This window comes from Saccopteryx leptura, chromosome 3 (genome assembly GCF_036850995.1).
Source record: "Saccopteryx leptura isolate mSacLep1 chromosome 3, mSacLep1_pri_phased_curated, whole genome shotgun sequence".
Taxonomy (NCBI): Eukaryota; Metazoa; Chordata; class Mammalia; order Chiroptera; family Emballonuridae; genus Saccopteryx; species Saccopteryx leptura.
The window spans coordinates 279627309-279644113 of NC_089505.1; the positions used below are offsets into that span (position 1 = coordinate 279627309).

The following is a 16805-nucleotide window of genomic DNA, read 5'->3' on the forward strand; positions in this document are numbered from 1 at the left end:
ACCTTCAGATATAACTTTTTAAAATTTAAACATCTGGCCTGACCTGTGGTGGCGCAGTGGATAAAGCGTCGACCTGGAAATGCTGAGGTCGCCGGTTCAAAACCCTGGGCTTGCCTGGTCAAGGCACATATGGGAGGTGATGCTTCCAGCTCCTCCCCCCCTTCTCTCTCTCTGTCTCTCCTCTCTGTCTCTCCCTCTCCTCTCTAAAATAAAAAAAAAAAAAGAGGTCAGTGTCATTCAAGCCTCAATAAATGTTAAAAAAATAAAAAAAAATAAAAAAATAAAATTTAAACATCTGGCCCTGGCCGGTTGGCTCAGTGGTAGAGCGTCAGCCCGGCGTGCAGGGGTCCCGGGTTTGATTTCTGGCCAGGGCACACAGGAAAAGCGCCCGTCTGCTTCTCCACTCCCACCCCCTCTCCTTCCTCTCTCTCTCTTCCCCTCCTGCAGCCAAGGCTCCATTGGAGCAAAGATGGCCCGGGCGCTGGGGATGGCTCCTTGGCCTCTGCCCCAGGTGCTAGAGTGGCTCTGGTCGCAATAGAGCGACGCCCCGGAGGGGCAGAGCATCGCCCCCTGGTGGGCAGAGCGTCGCCCCTGGTGGGCGTGCCGGGTGGATCCCGGTCGGGCGCATGCGGGAGTCTGTCTGACTGTCTCTCCCCGTTTCCAGCTTCAGAAAAATACAAAAAAAAAATAAAATAAATAAAATAAAATAAAATTTAAACATCTAATAAGCAATAATTTATTTCACAGGCATAGAAAACACTGTTACTCCTATTCTTTCAAGCAATCTCTAGCATTACTAGTCTATTGGCCACATTAATAGTTATCTTTAATACACTTCAGTTTCATTTATTTGCCAGTTTATAGTATTCTTGGGGAGAGAGATTCTAGGAGTAAGCAAAATAAGGGATAAGTTTTAAAATATAATGACTTGTTTTTCATTCAGCAAACATTTAGTACTTTTATGTGTCCAGATACTGGGACACATAAGGATTCAAAAGTGAAACACAGAATGCCTGCTCACGAATGATAGAAAAGTAATCTCCTTAAACCCCAAATGATAAAAGATCAGCACCCTCTATTTCATCAAAAAACATTAAACACATAACACCAGTCTGGTATTTGGCATTCCAGAAGCTAGAATCCAAAAGTGGTTTTTGGAAAGCCGCACTGTTAGTAATGAAGTACAGGTTATAAATGTATTTTACAGTTTTTCTATCTTAGTCATATGACAGTCATTATCAGTACAGTTGGCACATCTGTTAAAATGATACACTCTCATATTTAAGGACAGGGATGGATAGGTAAATAGATCTTTAGATAGCCAGACAGATAATGTATATATGATAATATAAAATTAACACCATCCTTTGAATTCCAGGTGAAGCTGTGTGACTTTGGTTTTGCACGCATCATTGGTGAAAAGTCATTCAGGAGGTCTGTGGTAGGAACTCCAGCATACTTAGCCCCTGAAGTTCTCAGAAGCAAAGGTTACAACCGTTCTCTAGATATGTGGTCAGTGGGAGTTATTGTCTATGTGAGCCTCAGTGGCACATTTCCTTTTAATGAGGATGAAGATATAAATGACCAAATTCAAAATGCTGCATTTATGTACCCACCAAACCCATGGAAAGAAATTTCTGGTGAAGGTAAAAAAATTTTTAGCTTTGTGCTTTTTCATCTAAAAATCACTGTAATCCCTTATCATCCTTTTTTTACTTCTCTTTTTTATATATTTTTTTCATCTTCTAAATTCAGTTACCAATTTCTGAGCACTCTTTCTTGTAGTTCCCAGGCTTAGTACTAATCCAGGCTCCAACTGGCTGATTTTGAAACTACTGAAATCTCAGTCCTTACAGTCACTCGCAAATGCATCTTCAGGAAACACTACTTTCATACTGTTGGCCTCCCTTTAACCACACTGCAGCTGTCTCTAATATCGCCCAAGCTGACTTCTAGCCTCATCTTCCAGTTCTCCCATACAGACCTGGTTGTGTCCTGTCCTCTCTTCTGAGCTGTTTCTGCATTTTGCTGAGGCCTTTCCTCTGCCTACAGTCCCTCCTGCCCGCTAGGGTAATCCTGCCACTTCAAGGACCTCTTACTGTGGCTCATCTACCAAGCTCTTCCCTGAACCCCCTCTTCTAATCCGTTTAAGATCTACTTTGGCTACTAGTTGGACTTATTTTTTCTTAATGTATTCTATTTTTCAATCACTTTTCTTATCAGAACTAGATTGTAAACTCCTTGAAGAGACCTGTAGTGCAGGTTCTTTGTATCTAGAATGAGCTTTACAGTCAGTAGACGTGCTCCAGTTTGTTTCTGTCTCTCCTGTGGACCCCGACTGGGAAGCTTTATACATGTATTTTTCCTGCCTGGAGAAGGCTTTTTAGTTTCTTATCCCTGGTTCTGTGTCCAGCAAGAACAACTTCATTGACCCTCGTTAGTTGACTGACACTAATAGGAAGAGCACACCATTTCAAACATATCAATCCCATAGAATTTAATGGAACCATTGCCGAAGAATACCCCACCTGGGTTTAGCCAACCCTTGGGAAAAGGGAGTCTTTTTTTTATTTTCCAAAAATACCCAACCTAATGCTAGGAATTAAGTCCATTAAAGTGGGAAAAGTTTAAAGACAGTAGCAGGCTCACTTGGTAATGAATAGAGCTGACTGAAGTGCATTTGGAGATACTACCAAAGTCATCTTAGAGCTCCTGGAGCAATGTGGTCTATAGACCTCTTATATCAGAGTGGCTTGGTGAATTTATTTTAAAAAGTCCCCTGGCTCAATCCCAGACATTCAGAATCACCTGTTGGATTATTTTAAATAAATTCATTTAAAATAAATACCCCAAGTGATTCAGATGCACATGGTAGATCACTGTTTAAAGTGGAACAGTAAATAAAGGTTTGAAGTATTTGGACTAGAAAGAAACTCATCATTAAAATACTTACGGTTCTGACCAGGCAGTGGCACAGTGGATAGAATATCAGACTGGGATGCAGAGGACCCAGGTTCAAAACCCTAAGGTCGCCAGCTTGAGCATGGGCTCATCCGGCTTGAGCGCAGGCTCACCAGTTTGAACACAGGTTTCGCTGGCTTGAGTGTGGAATCATAGACATGACCCTATGATCACTGGCTTGAGCACAAGGTTGCTGGCTTGAGCAAGGGGTCACTCGCTCTGATGTAGCCCCCAGTCAAGGCACATATGAAAAAGCAATCAATGAACAGCTAAGGTTCCACGGCGAGAACTTAATGCTTCTCATCTCTCTCCCTTCCTGTCTGTCCCTATCTGTCACACTCTCTGTCTCTGTCGCAAAAAAAAAAAAAAAAAAATGCTTTCGGAATCCTGGCCTGTGGTGGCGCAGTGGATAAAGCATTGACTTGGAACACTGAGGTTGCCAGTTCGACACCCTGGGCTTGCTCAGTCAAGGCACATATGGGAAGCAACTACTATAAGTAGATGCTTCCTGTTTCTACCCCTCCTTTCCCACCCCCTAAAAATCAACAAAAAAATAAAATCCAGAAAATATTTGCTAGAATAAACAGAACTAGTATCATGTAAGTCATTTGGCTCTTCTTTCGGTCCAGGCCTTTGTGTCAGTATTTCAATTGTATAATTAATTATATTGGGCTATATAGCCCAATATCAGTATGTAGTTGTATGGTTGCTTTGGTTTTGCAGTTGGTCCATTCCTCCCAATAATTGAATAAAATACATATATATACCAAGGACAGAACACCATGAACTTGGTAAAGCCTGTTGGATATGCTACCTCAAAACCTAATGCTAACCCTAATCTTAACCTTAAACCTATCCTATTGCTTGCCCTAACCATAATCCTAACCCTAAACCTAATTTTAAAACCTAATCTCAAATGTTACTCAAACCCTAATACTAATCCTAAACATTCAACCATAAAAATAACTATAAACATAACCCTAAAAGCTTGACCCTAACTGAAAACTAATACCTAAAGCTCACCTGAACCCTGGCCCTTTACCTATCCATAACCCAAAACCTAATTTAAGCCCAGACCATAATCTCAAAACTAACTCTAACCCTAACCCTAATGATAACCCCAACCCTTACTTAACACTAAAGCTAACTCTAAACTCTGTTTTCTAAACCTGACCCAATTCTAGCCCTTCCCCTAGCACTAAACCTAATCTAAAACCACACTGACTTCAAAGCTACTTTTAACCCTTACCATAATAAAATATTCAACCCTAAACTGGAATATAACCTTTAGCTCTCAAACACTAACTTTAACTCACTTTAACCATAATTCTGATCCATTTCCTAATGCTAATTTAAAACCCAAATCACAGCCTCAAAGTTGACTCTAGCCCTAAACCTAACTATAATCATAGACTCAACCCAAACCCTATCTCTAACCCTAATCCTCTCAAACCTAACCTTAACCAGAAGCCAAATCCTAATCCAGTTCTAACCCTAGCTCTTAACCTAATTGTAATCCTTACCCTAACCCCAATTGATACCCAGACTTTAACCTTAAAGATAAGTTTAAGCATAACCCTAAGCAAAACAAAAACCTGTTGAGTATGAACTTTTTGTAGTAAGTTATCACCTCAATCTAACCACATCTCTGGAGGTGAGGTAATGGCTTTGGCGACTTTTCTAGGTCAAGTCAGGGACTAGAAGGCAGTATGATGTCATTGGAGGAGAAAACAAACAAAATCAGCTTGTAATCAATATTTTATTCATCTTGAAATAAAAAGTTAATCCTTAGGACTGTGTGCTAAGCACCATTCTAAGCCCTTTGCATGTATTAAACTAATGCCATCTTCTCAACAACCTTATTTTACAGATGAGGAAACTAAGAAGTATAATTTAGTAACTGACTGTATCACACAGAGTAGGTGACAAAATGACTTCAGCCCAGCCAGGCTGGTTATACTTTTTTTTTATTCCGAGTTCTTTTTAAAAAAATTTATTGGGGTGATATTGGTTAATAAAATTATATAGGTTTCAGGTATACATTTCTCTAATCATCTGTATATTGTGTTGTGTGTTCACCATTTAAAGTGTAGTTTCCTGGCCTGACCTGTGGTGGCGCAGTGGATAAAGCGTCGACCTGGAATGCTGAGGTCACCGGTTCAAAACCCTGGGCTTGCCTGGTCAAGGCACATATGGGAGTTGATGCTTCCTGCTCCTCCCCCTGTTCTCTCTCTGTCTCTCCCTCTCTCTCACCCCTCTCTCTCTAATAAAAATGAATAAATAATCTAAAAAAGTAAATAAATAAAAAAATTTTAAAAAAAAAACAACAAAAACTTTAAAGTGTAGTTTCCTTCCATCACCATTTATCCCTTTGCCCTCTTCTATCTCCCTCTGCCTCTTTCCCTCTGGTAGTCACCACGCTGTTGTCTGTGTCCATGAGTTATTTTGTTTAATCCACCTGTTTCACCCAGCCCACCTCCTATCTGACAGTTGTTAGTCTATTCTTTATATCTGAGTCTGTTTCTATTTTATTAGATTCCACGTATAAATAAAATTGTATGATACTTATCTCTCTGACTTGTTTCACTTAGCATAATACCTTCTAGGTCCATCCATGCTATTGCAAAAAGTAAAATTTCCCTCCTTTTTCTGGCTGATACGTAATATTCCATTGTCTATGTACCCAGCTTTTTTATCCACTCATCTACTGATGGGCACTTGGGCTGCTTCCAAGTCTTGGCTACTGTAAATAGTGCAGTGAACATTGAGGTGCATATATTCTTTTGAATGAGTGTTTTGGGTTTCTTCAGCTACATTCCCAGAAATGGAATTGTTGCATCATAAGGCAGTTACATTTTTAATATTTTGAGGACACTCCAAATAGTGCATGAGGTTTCCTTTTCTCCATATCTTCAACACTTGTGGATTTCTTGCTAGCCATTTGACAGGTATTGAGGTGATATCTCATTCTGGTTTTAGTTTGCATTTCTTTGATGATCAGTGACATCGAGCATCTTTTCACACCTGTATACTCTTTGGAGAAGTATCTGTTCCTGTTCTTTGCCCATTTTTTAGTTGGCTAGTATTTTATAAACTTTGGATATTAACCTCTTATCAGATGTATCATTGTCAAATATGTTCAGTAGGTTGTCTTTTCATTTTTTTTGATGGTTTTCTTTGCTGCACAAAACTTTTTAGTTTGATGTAGTCTTGTTTTTCATTTGTTTTCCTTGCCCAAGGAGATTATTCTGAAAAAAATATTGCTACAAGAAATGTCTGAGATTTTATTGCCATTGTTTTTTTCTAGAATATTTATGGTTTTGATTCTTATATTTAGGTCTTGAATCCATCTTGAGTTTTTTCTTGTGTATGGTATAAGGAGGTGGTCTAGTTTCATTTTCTTGCATGTAGCTGTCCAATTTTCTCAATACCATTTTGTCTTTACCCCATTGTATGTTCTTGTCTCTGTCAAATATTAATTGACCATAAAAGCACTGATTTATTTTTGGGCTATTTCATTCCATTGATGTGTCTTTTTTTATGCTAGTACCATGCTGGTTTTTTTACTATTACCTCGTAGACTAGTTTGTGATATCAAGCAGTGTGATGCCTCCAACTTTGTTCTTCTTTCTCAAGATTGCTGACACTATTTGGGGTCCTTTGTGATTCCATATAAATTTTTGGAATATTTATTCTAGTTCTGTGAATATACCATTGGTATCTTGATTGCAAATGCATTTATAGACTCCTTTGGATAGTATGGCCCTTTTAATAATGTTAATTCTTCTTATCAGTCTGTACTTTTAACCTATATTCTAGACATCCTCCTTAATAAAACAGATAACATTGTAAATTCAGTAAACATTTATGGATCACTAACGTATTAGCTTAAAGGCCATATCCTTAAGAAAAAATATCCTCAACCCTATAGTTCTTGGGATTGAACTGGCTTCCAGTCAGTCATGGGTTTTGGGTGCTTCATAACACCAAAATTCATGTGCTAATTTTGTCTTCTCCTTAGCAATTGATTTGATAAACAACCTACTTCAAGTGAAGATGAGAAAACGTTACAGTGTGGACAAATCTCTTAGTCATCCCTGGCTACAGGTAAGAAAATGCTCTCTTTGGCAGCCCTTACTTAAGCAGATCATTGTGATTATCAGCAGAGTCTACATGTCTTAGAATAATGTACGTGCCTGACCAGAGGTGGCACAGTGGACAGAGTGTCAACCTGGGATACTGAACTCCCAGGTTTGAAACCCTGAGATCACTGTCTTGAGTGCAGACTCATCCTTCTTGCTTGCAGGCTCACCAGCTTGAGCATGGATCATCGACATGACCCCGTGGTCGCTGGCTTGAGTCTAAGGTCACTAGCTCAGCTGGAGCCCCCTGGTCAAGGCACGTATGAAAATTAATGAACAGCTAAAGTGCCACAACTATGAGTTGATACTTCTCATCTCTCTCACTTTGTGTCTCTCTCACACTCTCTCTCGCTTAAAAAAAAAATGTACATGTTCTTTAGTGATTAATTTGTCCTGTCACTAATCTCTGGAAGTTTTGCAATATACCATCAAAGTACAGAACTGATAGTTAAACTCCCATGAACTGAAAGCAATAACTTTGCCTTTTATAGGGCTTTATGTGTTCATTTTACCTTTTCATAAGATGAGTATAACATATTATATGTCAAATATATTTTACTTTTAAAATGTCCACTGAACCTGGCCTGTGTTGAAGCAGTGGATAGCGCATCAAGTTGGAATGCTGAAGTCGCCAGTTGGAAGCCCTAGGCTTCTCCAGTCAAGGCACATACAACAAGCAATCAGTGAATAACTGAAGTGAAGCGGCTATGAATTGATACTTCTTACTCCCCTGCCCCCTCTCTGTCAAATCAATAAATAAAATCTCAAATAAATAAAAACAAAATGTCCGCTGAAAAGTTTATAATTACATTGAAGAGATCGGAAATGCCATTTGAAAATGTTTGGCTTAATTCCTCCAAGAGCTATTGCGTAGATTTGTAAAAAGGTACCCCCACACTTCAGCTGAAAGAGAGAAGCTTTTGAAGTATTTTACAGGGAACAAGGGGTAGAATTAACTACAAAACAAATGCAGTCAGTTACCTTCAAGGATCATTAAATTACCCTGATAATCGATTCTAAGCAACTTTCCCCTATTTTAAGAAGTTGTAGGCCACTCAGTATAGAACAAAATGTGATTTTTAGTGATTGTTATTAGGCACCTCAGAAGCCTGAAACAATTTTTTAATAATTTTATAAATTAGTTAATTTCTTCATAGACTATTTAAAAAAGTAGTTACGTACAAATGGAACTTACTTTATAGCAAGTACTTATGAGGAAGGGTTTGTGAATTATATGACTAGGATGCTAAGCAAAAAAAGAAAAAGGTGACAGATTTTATTTCTTTTATGGTTCATAATCACTTCATTTTCTTCTAGGACTATCAGACTTGGCTTGACCTTAGAGAATTTGAAACTCGCATTGGAGAACGTTATATTACACATGAAAGTGATGATGCCCGCTGGGAAATACATGCATACACACACAACCTGGAGTACCCAAAGCACTTCATCATGGCTCCTAATCCTGATGATATGGAAGAAGATCCTTAATTATCAATGAGCTAACTCCACTAAGGAAAGGTTTCATTCTATGGACTGATATTTTGCTGCGCAACTGTTGTTCTTGGAAGCTGCCATCTGCAAAGAGCAAAGATGAGGAAATATGATAAGGAATCAGTGACACCAATACTGTAGTTCATGAGTAGGTACAAGAGGGGAAACAGTAATAAAAACAAATAATGGAATCAAGATGAAACTTTTTATAAATTTTTACAGCATAAGAAATAACTGGTTTTGTATTTTTTCCTAATCTTTCACTTTATTACAATAGTGACACTTAATTTATCTTCCCTTTCCTGTTATATTATTTTCAAAAAAAGGACAAAAAGGCAAGCTAGAATCCTGTTATTACACAGATAGACCAAATCATAAAAGAGTTAAAAGGCTGATTACTAAACAGGTTTGCATTTCAGATATCAAGAGAGGCTGCCAGCATGCAATTTCCCTGTAAGGACTTGAACGTTTAACTGACCACAGTGGGATTAAACGGTTTTCCCTACGTGTTAAAAGAGTGCTGGGCTGTTTTACCTTTCTTTTTTAGGTCAATCAAGACGCTAAAACAGTGATCCCTTACTTTTTTGGAGTTGAAACTCTGAATATATTTTCTACAATGTAAACTTCCTTTTTAGGTGAGAGGAGGGGAGATAGTGAAACAGACTCCTGCATGCACCCCAACTGGGATCCACCCGGCAACCCATCTTGGACCAATACTTGCAGCACAGCTATTTTTAGCACCTGAGACTGATTTGGACCAACCCAGCTGTCCTCAGTTAGCACCTGGGGCCATGCTCTAACCAGTCAAGCCACTGGCTATGGGAGGGGAAGAGGGAAAAGAGGGAGATGGAGGGGTGGAGAAGCAGATGGTCACTTATCTTGTGTGCCCTGAACAGGACTTGAACCTGGGACATCCATATGCCAGGCTGACACTCTATCCTCTGAACCACTGACCTGGGCCATACAATATAAAATTAAGTTGTCATCTTTGTGAGTATGTTACAGTAGCCTTTAAGATAATTTGGGATAACTGATGTTACAAAACCAGGAGTAGGAACTCCTGGTCTGAGTGCTGAATTACTATCTATGTCTTGTCATAGCTCAACTCTGCTGCTAATAATTTATGTTCCCACTGACACCATTGTGATGCCACTGTTAGATTCCCGCATTCAATGGGTACAGCCCTAAACTATATTTATACAATTTATCTTGACACAGCGTTGAATAATTAGAGGAAATTAAATATATTCTAAAAGTAAGGCCAGTGGATGGTCAGTTAAAACTGTAGGAAAAAATAAAGAAGTATCCTTTTTTCCTTCTCTTAGCTTATCTCAAAAGGCTTTACAGGTATCTGAAATGTTTTTTTGTTTGTTTGTTTTTGTGTTTTTTGTTTGTATTTTTGTATTTTTCTGAAGCTGGAAACGGGGAGAGACAGTCAGACTCCCGCATGCGCCCAACCAGGATCCACCGGCACGCCCACCAGGGGGCGACGCTCTGCCCACCGGGGGGCGACGCTCTGCCCCTCCAGGGCGTCGCTCTGTTGCGACCAGAGCCACTCTAGCGCCTGGGGCAGAGGCCAAGGAGCCATCCCCAGCGCCCGGGCCATCTTTGCTCCAATGGAGCCTCCGCTGCGGGAGGGGAAGAGAGAGACAGAGAGGAAGGAGAGGGGGAGGGGTGGAGAAGCAGATGGGCGCTTCTTCTGTGTGCCCTGGCCGGGAATCAAACCCGAGACTTCCCCATGCCAGGCCGATGCTCTACCACTGAGCCAACCGGCAGGGCCTCTGGAATGTTTTTAAATCAGCTATTTTATGCAGTTTGGGTTGAGCATGAAACACTTTTAAGGCAGGGCTATATTATTAACAGAGCAAATGAAAGACAAGTTTTTCTTCCCTTTCACATTTCAGCTCTGATAGCCAGCTAAAGAAACTTTTTTTACTCAGATATAATACATAATTTAAGAGATGAGACTTTTTCATGGTTTAAAAAACTTACTAATAATTTTCCCTACAAAAAGGTTTCATATCTGGGACTTAGAAAATCTAATGGCTTTTTGCTTCTTCATTCCTTAGCAATCATTATAAACTTGTTTTTTTCCTCCTAAAATTAGAGCAAAAGATTTGGGAGGCAGAAGATCTGGTTTTAAGTCTTTAAGTCTTGGCTCCTTTTTATTAGCTGTGTTGGTCTGTCCAGGTGACAACTGGTCTGAGCCTCAAGTTCCTCAGTCTACAAAATGAAGATCATAATTCTTGCCTCTACCTTCCTCAGTGTTGTTTTGAAGAACAGTTATATATGAACACAGTCAATAAACTAAAAACTATGAAAGTGGTAACTGTTACTGACCACTGAATTAGAGGTGACAAAAAAAATATTGCTCATATATGAAAAACTAAGACTCAGCCTTTCAAGATCTTTCAAGCTACTCCCTTACCCTGGACTAAAAACACCCATGACAGAGGAGTAGTAAACATGCAGTGCTCCTGTGTTCTTTAGATGTTACTTATCCTCCCATGAGCTAGTAAGTGTATAATGAACCCCATCTCATGAATAAGGAAATTGAGGTACAGGGAAGTCAACTAACTGCTGCAGGTCACACAGTATCTGAACCTAGATAGTGTGGCTCTAGAATCCCCCTTTCCCTAACCATTTTGTTATACTGCCTCCCCGTAAATGTCTCCAGGGGGCATTCCACATCTCTCAGTAGTTCATTCTCATATGGGAGTTTTAAAAATTACATTAATTTTGCAAAATCTTTTATAACTGTGTTTTCCCTAGGATAGAAGATGACTTACCCACATTTCTCCAAAGTAAGTCTGTTTATATCAATGTGCTAACATGGAGTAATTATGAGTCACCAGGCACCCTACTGTGGTTTTACTGCATAAGGTGAAAATTAACTGGAATGGTGTTTGTTTGCTATACTTATATAATCAAATTTTACAAGCCATGAAATTAATTGCACTCTGTTTTTGTTGAATGCCTACGAAGTTTTCTAAATTTGTAAAGGCACTGTAATTTGGAGTTGAGTAATTACTCCAGATATTGTATAACCGACATAATCTTTTTTTGTCTTGAAGTCAAGTTGTATTTGTATAAGAAATAATTATGAGAAACATTTGATAATGTACAAAGTAGTCTATAATGACCCTGTTTAGTACATTTTTTATATTTTTTGTTACACCCCACTTTTTGTAAATATCCTTAAAGAAGCTTAATAATAAAATGTATTTCCATATCACCATACTTTTCCATGTGACAACCTGAGCCTATCTCTAGTCAAGATATCCAAAGAAATTTGTATTTGGTTGTTATTTTCCCAGGCCTTGGTAAAAGAACTATTTTGGAAATAGTATTTGTAAATGGAACTAATGCTATATTTAAGAACAGATTTTTTTAACTGCCTAAAATAAAAAGCAACTCATTACAATTTTATATGCAATTTGAGGTAATTATCTGGAGATCGCATTTCTTGGAATTAAAGTCTGGAATAATTACAACTAAATTTTTCAGGAACTGTCGTCACACAATCCACTATTACAACTGCTCTAAGACTTAAATAAGCTAGCTACCTAACATCAAGGTAAATTTTCCAGGTTTTAAGATCCAAGGCATTGCCTGACTCTTCCCCCTTAATTATAAAAACTATTAAATGATTAAGAGGAGCCAACCATGGGCATTTTCATCTTCCAAAAATTGTCCCAACCAACCAGAATTTTGAAAAAAAATATGGAACTAGAATAAGGATGGCTAGGAATGGCCCAAGGCTGGACAGCATCTGAAAAATAAGGCCTCCATCTTCTTTTACTCTAGAGCAGTGTTTTTCAACCGCCGATCCATGGACCAGTGCTCGTCTGCCAGAAATTTCATGCCGGTCCATGGATCGGCAGTTGCAAACACTGCTTTAGAGTAAGATAGAGAATGTGGGGTTGCCAGCTTGAGCGTGGGGTCATAGACATGACCCCATGGTCACTGGCTCAGCTGGAGCTCCCTAGTCAAAGGACATGAGAAAGCAATCATAGAACAACTAAGGTGCCACAATGAAGAATCGATGCTTCTCATCTCTCGCCCTTCCTGTCTATCTGTCCCCCTCTTTCTCTGTTTCTCTCACTAAAAAAAAGAAAGAAAGAATGCTAGTCCTGTTCTCAGTTAAGCCAAAGAAGCAATAAAAAGCAAGTTTATCACTGCTAATGAATTTCCACTATACTTATGCTATAAGTTCAAGACACGTGGCTAACATTCTTTTCCTTTAATCTCACTTGTAAATTTGTGTTGCTAATATAGCAATTCTTCAGAAAGTCCATGTGTCTGGTATTAATATAAAAGTTCTGTGAACTAAAACATGAGAACTTAATAAAACTAAAACTTGCCACTTATCTGAATATAAGGGCGAATTAGCTCAATTTAGAAAATTATTCCTACCTAGTCTACATGTAACTTGTATTTTAAGTACATGTCAGGTTTATTGGTTTTACTGTGACTTTTAAACTTTCTAAAATCTAATTTTGTTTTTTAGTTATGAAATTCAGCCTGACCTGTGGTGGTTCAGTGGATAAAGTGTTGACCTAGAACGCTGAGGTCGCCAGTTCAAAGCCCTGGGCTTGCCTGGTCAAGGCACATATGGGAGTTGATGCTTCCTGTTCCTCCCCTTTTCTCTCTCTCTCTCTCCTCTCTAAAATGAATAAAGTCTAAAAAATAATTAAAATTTACAGAAGCATATGGTAAAAAATTCAAATACCTTGAAGGAGAACAAATAAAGAGTTAAGTCTCTTCCCCACTAAAACCCACTTCCAGGCTGGGAAATATAACTGATTATTGGACATCCTTTCCATCTTTTTTTTTTTTTAATAAATTTTTATTTTAATGGGGTGACATCAATAAATCAGGGTACATATATTCAAAGAAAACATGTCCAGCTTATCTTGTCATTTAGTTCTGTTGCATACCCATCACCCAAGGAGAGATTGTCCTCCGTCACCTTCTTTCTAGTTTTCTTGTACCCCTCCCCCTCCCCCTCCTTCCCTCCCTCCACCCCCCCCGCCCATAACCACCACACTCTTGTCCATGTCTCTTAGTCTCATTTTATGTCCCACCAATGTATGGAATCCTGCAGTTCTTGTTTTTTTCTGATTTACATATTTCACTCCGCACAATGCTATCAAGATTCCACCATTCTGCTGTAAGTGATCCGATGTCATCATTTCTTCTAGCTGAATAGTATACCATGGTGTATATGTGCCTCATCTTCTCTATCCAGTCTTCTATTTTTTTTTACAGTGATTAAAGCCTTTAAGCAAACTCTTGGCCAATACAGCAAGAATCCATAAAAGAGTAGTGTCCTTAACATGTTCATCAAGTCCAAGTTGGCCCCATCACCATGCCAAATCCCTGAAAAATGCAACCCAACCACAGTTCAGTCTGTTAGGAGCTGTCAAAGGGAGCAGAAGTCCAGGAAAAGTCCGCATGGCACTGGAATTGTCACAATTCTATACTTTGCAGCTCATGTCCAAGTCCCATTGACCGCTGCTTCTAGCTGGTAATGATTCAGGTAGACTGGAAAAGCCATCTGCAGCATGTGTGGATATGGAGCTTCTGTTCTCCTCTGCCTGAGACCAGGTTGCTCTTCCCTGGAGCTCTGCGACTGTGGCATGGTAAAGAGAACCTTGGGATACACTAAGCTGGGTGGCAAAGGTAGATTCATAATAGAAGTTGGCAAAAGGGGGAAAGAGAGCTCTAAATTAGGAGTAGGTCCCAGCCTGAAATATGAGTGGGGCATTGAGGTAGGAGGAATAAAGGAAACACTATATATTAAAGCAGAAAATAGGCCTATCAACACCCACAACAGAGATCTTTGAGGGAAGAATAAAAAACCTGACTATTCAGGCAAAACATAGTTAAGTGGCCGTTGTGCAAATGAGATCAGTTTACCTGCTTCTTGGAAGAAATACCCTAGGCTCATCCACAGTGTCGTAGATGGGGCCAACGGCCCTGGGCACCTTCAGCCTTCAGTGGCAAACCCCAGCTTTCTGGGCAAGGTTAGGTCATAGGTGGCTGGAGCAGGGCTGGAAGAGACTGAACCGTCCCTTAGAGGAGCGAGGGGGAAGCCTACCTTCCAGTGTCCCTGTTTCCTCACAGCAGAGGCATGTAAGTCTGGTAGGCTTTTGCTCAATGACCTTCCTTTCCACTATTGAAGCAGGACCCAGATGGCATCCTATGAGACCCCTTTGGGGCGTTGGAGCCTTTAAGGGTGTATCCTAAAAGCTGGTAGTTCCCCTGATTTCTATTGGGCTTTTTCTGCCTCTGGGTATCTTAAAAGCCATGCTCAGAAGATCTCGCTGAGGGGTTTGAGGATCCCCATCTGCCTATATAAATCTTTTCCATATATCTGGAGCTATTTGGAAAAAGACAAAACAGTGTTATTAGCTGGACCTAATAAAGGTAGTAGTTTGTGGCGAAAGAGATTTGGGTGTCTCCTGTTCATCAGCATTCAAAAGAAATGTAAATTTTTTTTTTTTTTAAGTAAAAAGCACGATATGGTAGACCCGTAGGAGTTACAGGATATGACTACCCCCTTTAAAAAAAATTTTTTTTTTAAATTGACCTTAAAATATTTGCTGGGTACACTTGAATAATACCTTAACTTTAAAGATTGTAAGCATGACAAAATACAGTAAATGCTTTTGCTCCATATGCAGGAGCATTTTCAGTTTAGCCAGTTTAGGAAATCCAATAATAGAACAATGCATACAGACCATGAGCTATAACATGCTTAGCAGCCTCTCCTGTTCTGACAGAGGTTACTATAAATCCGGAATATGTATCCACTGTAATGTGGACATACGACTGTTTGCCAAATGAAGGTTGAGTAACATCCATCTGCCAAAGTTGTCCTGGTAGGGGTCCTTGAGGGTTAATTCCAAATGAAGGGGCAGTATAGGACCCCTTGGACAGGATTTCCCAATCTGCCGTGCTGCTTCCCAAGAAAGTTGAAACTGTTTATACCGGGCTGCAGCGTTCTGGTGATGAATAGTATGAGACTGAATTGCTCGGTCTGTCATGGTTGCTCCATATAATTTTCTTTGGGTAGCTTGATCAACAAGGGCATTCCTAGGCCCTGGCCAGTTGGCTCAGTGGTAGAGCACTGGCCTGGTGAGCAGGATTCCCGGGTTCGATTCCCAGTCAGAGCACACCGAAGAAGCACCCATCTACTTCTCCACCCCTCACCCTCTCCTTCCTCTCTGTCTCTCTCTTCCCCTCCCACAGCCAAGGCTCCACCGGAGCAAAGCCACCCCGGGCACTAAGGATGGCCCCATGGCCTCTGCCTCAGGCGCTAGAATGGCTCTGGTTGCAACAGAGCAACACCCCAGGTGGGCAGAGCATTCTCCCCTGGTAGGCATGCCAGGTGGATCCCGGTCAGGCGCATGCGGGAGTCTGACTGCCTCCCCATTTCCATCTTCAGAAAAATACAAAAAATAAATAAATAAAAGAAAAAATACAACAAAAAAAAAGAGAAAAAGAAAAAGAAAAAGCCATTCCCTTGTGCTAAAGCTCCAGGGAGCATGGAGTGAGCTTGAGTATGTCCTATGAAACATGGAGCTCTATGTTGACATATGTCTTTGAAGAAGGAGGAACTGCTGAAATAGTTCATTAGCATTTGTCCCTAAGACAGCAGTCTTTATAGTGGAAACACCATAAGTAAATATTTGCTGTCTATCTATAGATTAAAGGGGGAATATGGCAAATGCTGAAAAGCCATGATAATGGCATATAATTCTAGACTTTGAGCTGATTTTAAGTTGACAGTTTCAGTATAAAGTTGTCCATTGATTTGCAAGAGCGATTTGCCATTTAGTGGAAGTTTCCCAGAGCCATTGTGGTTGATCCTTTGAAAAAAGGAACAACAATAATTTTGAGGCTCAAAACCTATTAGCTGTAAGGGTCGCCTGTGCCCCCTGATAATCCAGGAGGCAACAAGATCAAAATATGGAAGTGTATTCCATGAGCTATTAGATGGTTCAATGTGCCCAAGCTGTAGCTGCTCTTGTACCAATTGAGCAGCTGCCCTAAGTTTCTCCTGAGAAAGGGGCCATTGGTCTACCCACACAGGATTATCTGATTTCCAAGTAATTGGGTCTGCACAATGCATTATTGAGGTAGCAGGAGCTACCAAGACCCCTATGCTAAAGTTTGATATCCTAATCCACACCTTCTGGT

At 39.9% G+C, this 16805-nt stretch overlaps 1 protein-coding gene across 2 annotated transcripts in view; it reads left to right on the forward strand.

The window, feature by feature from the left end:
- PRKD3 (protein kinase D3) overlaps window positions 1–10193 on the forward strand; it is a 77638-nt gene extending 67445 nt beyond the window's left edge. For both annotated transcript variants that reach the window (XM_066378482.1, XM_066378480.1), the window contains 3 exons: window positions 1379–1646; window positions 6983–7068; window positions 8421–10193. In XM_066378482.1, the coding sequence (XP_066234579.1) occupies window positions 1379–1646; window positions 6983–7068; window positions 8421–8594 (528 nt within the window). In that variant the 3' untranslated portion in view covers window positions 8595–10193. The remainder of the gene's footprint in view (window positions 1–1378; window positions 1647–6982; window positions 7069–8420) is intronic.
- The last annotated feature ends 6612 nt before the right edge of the window (window positions 10194–16805 follow it).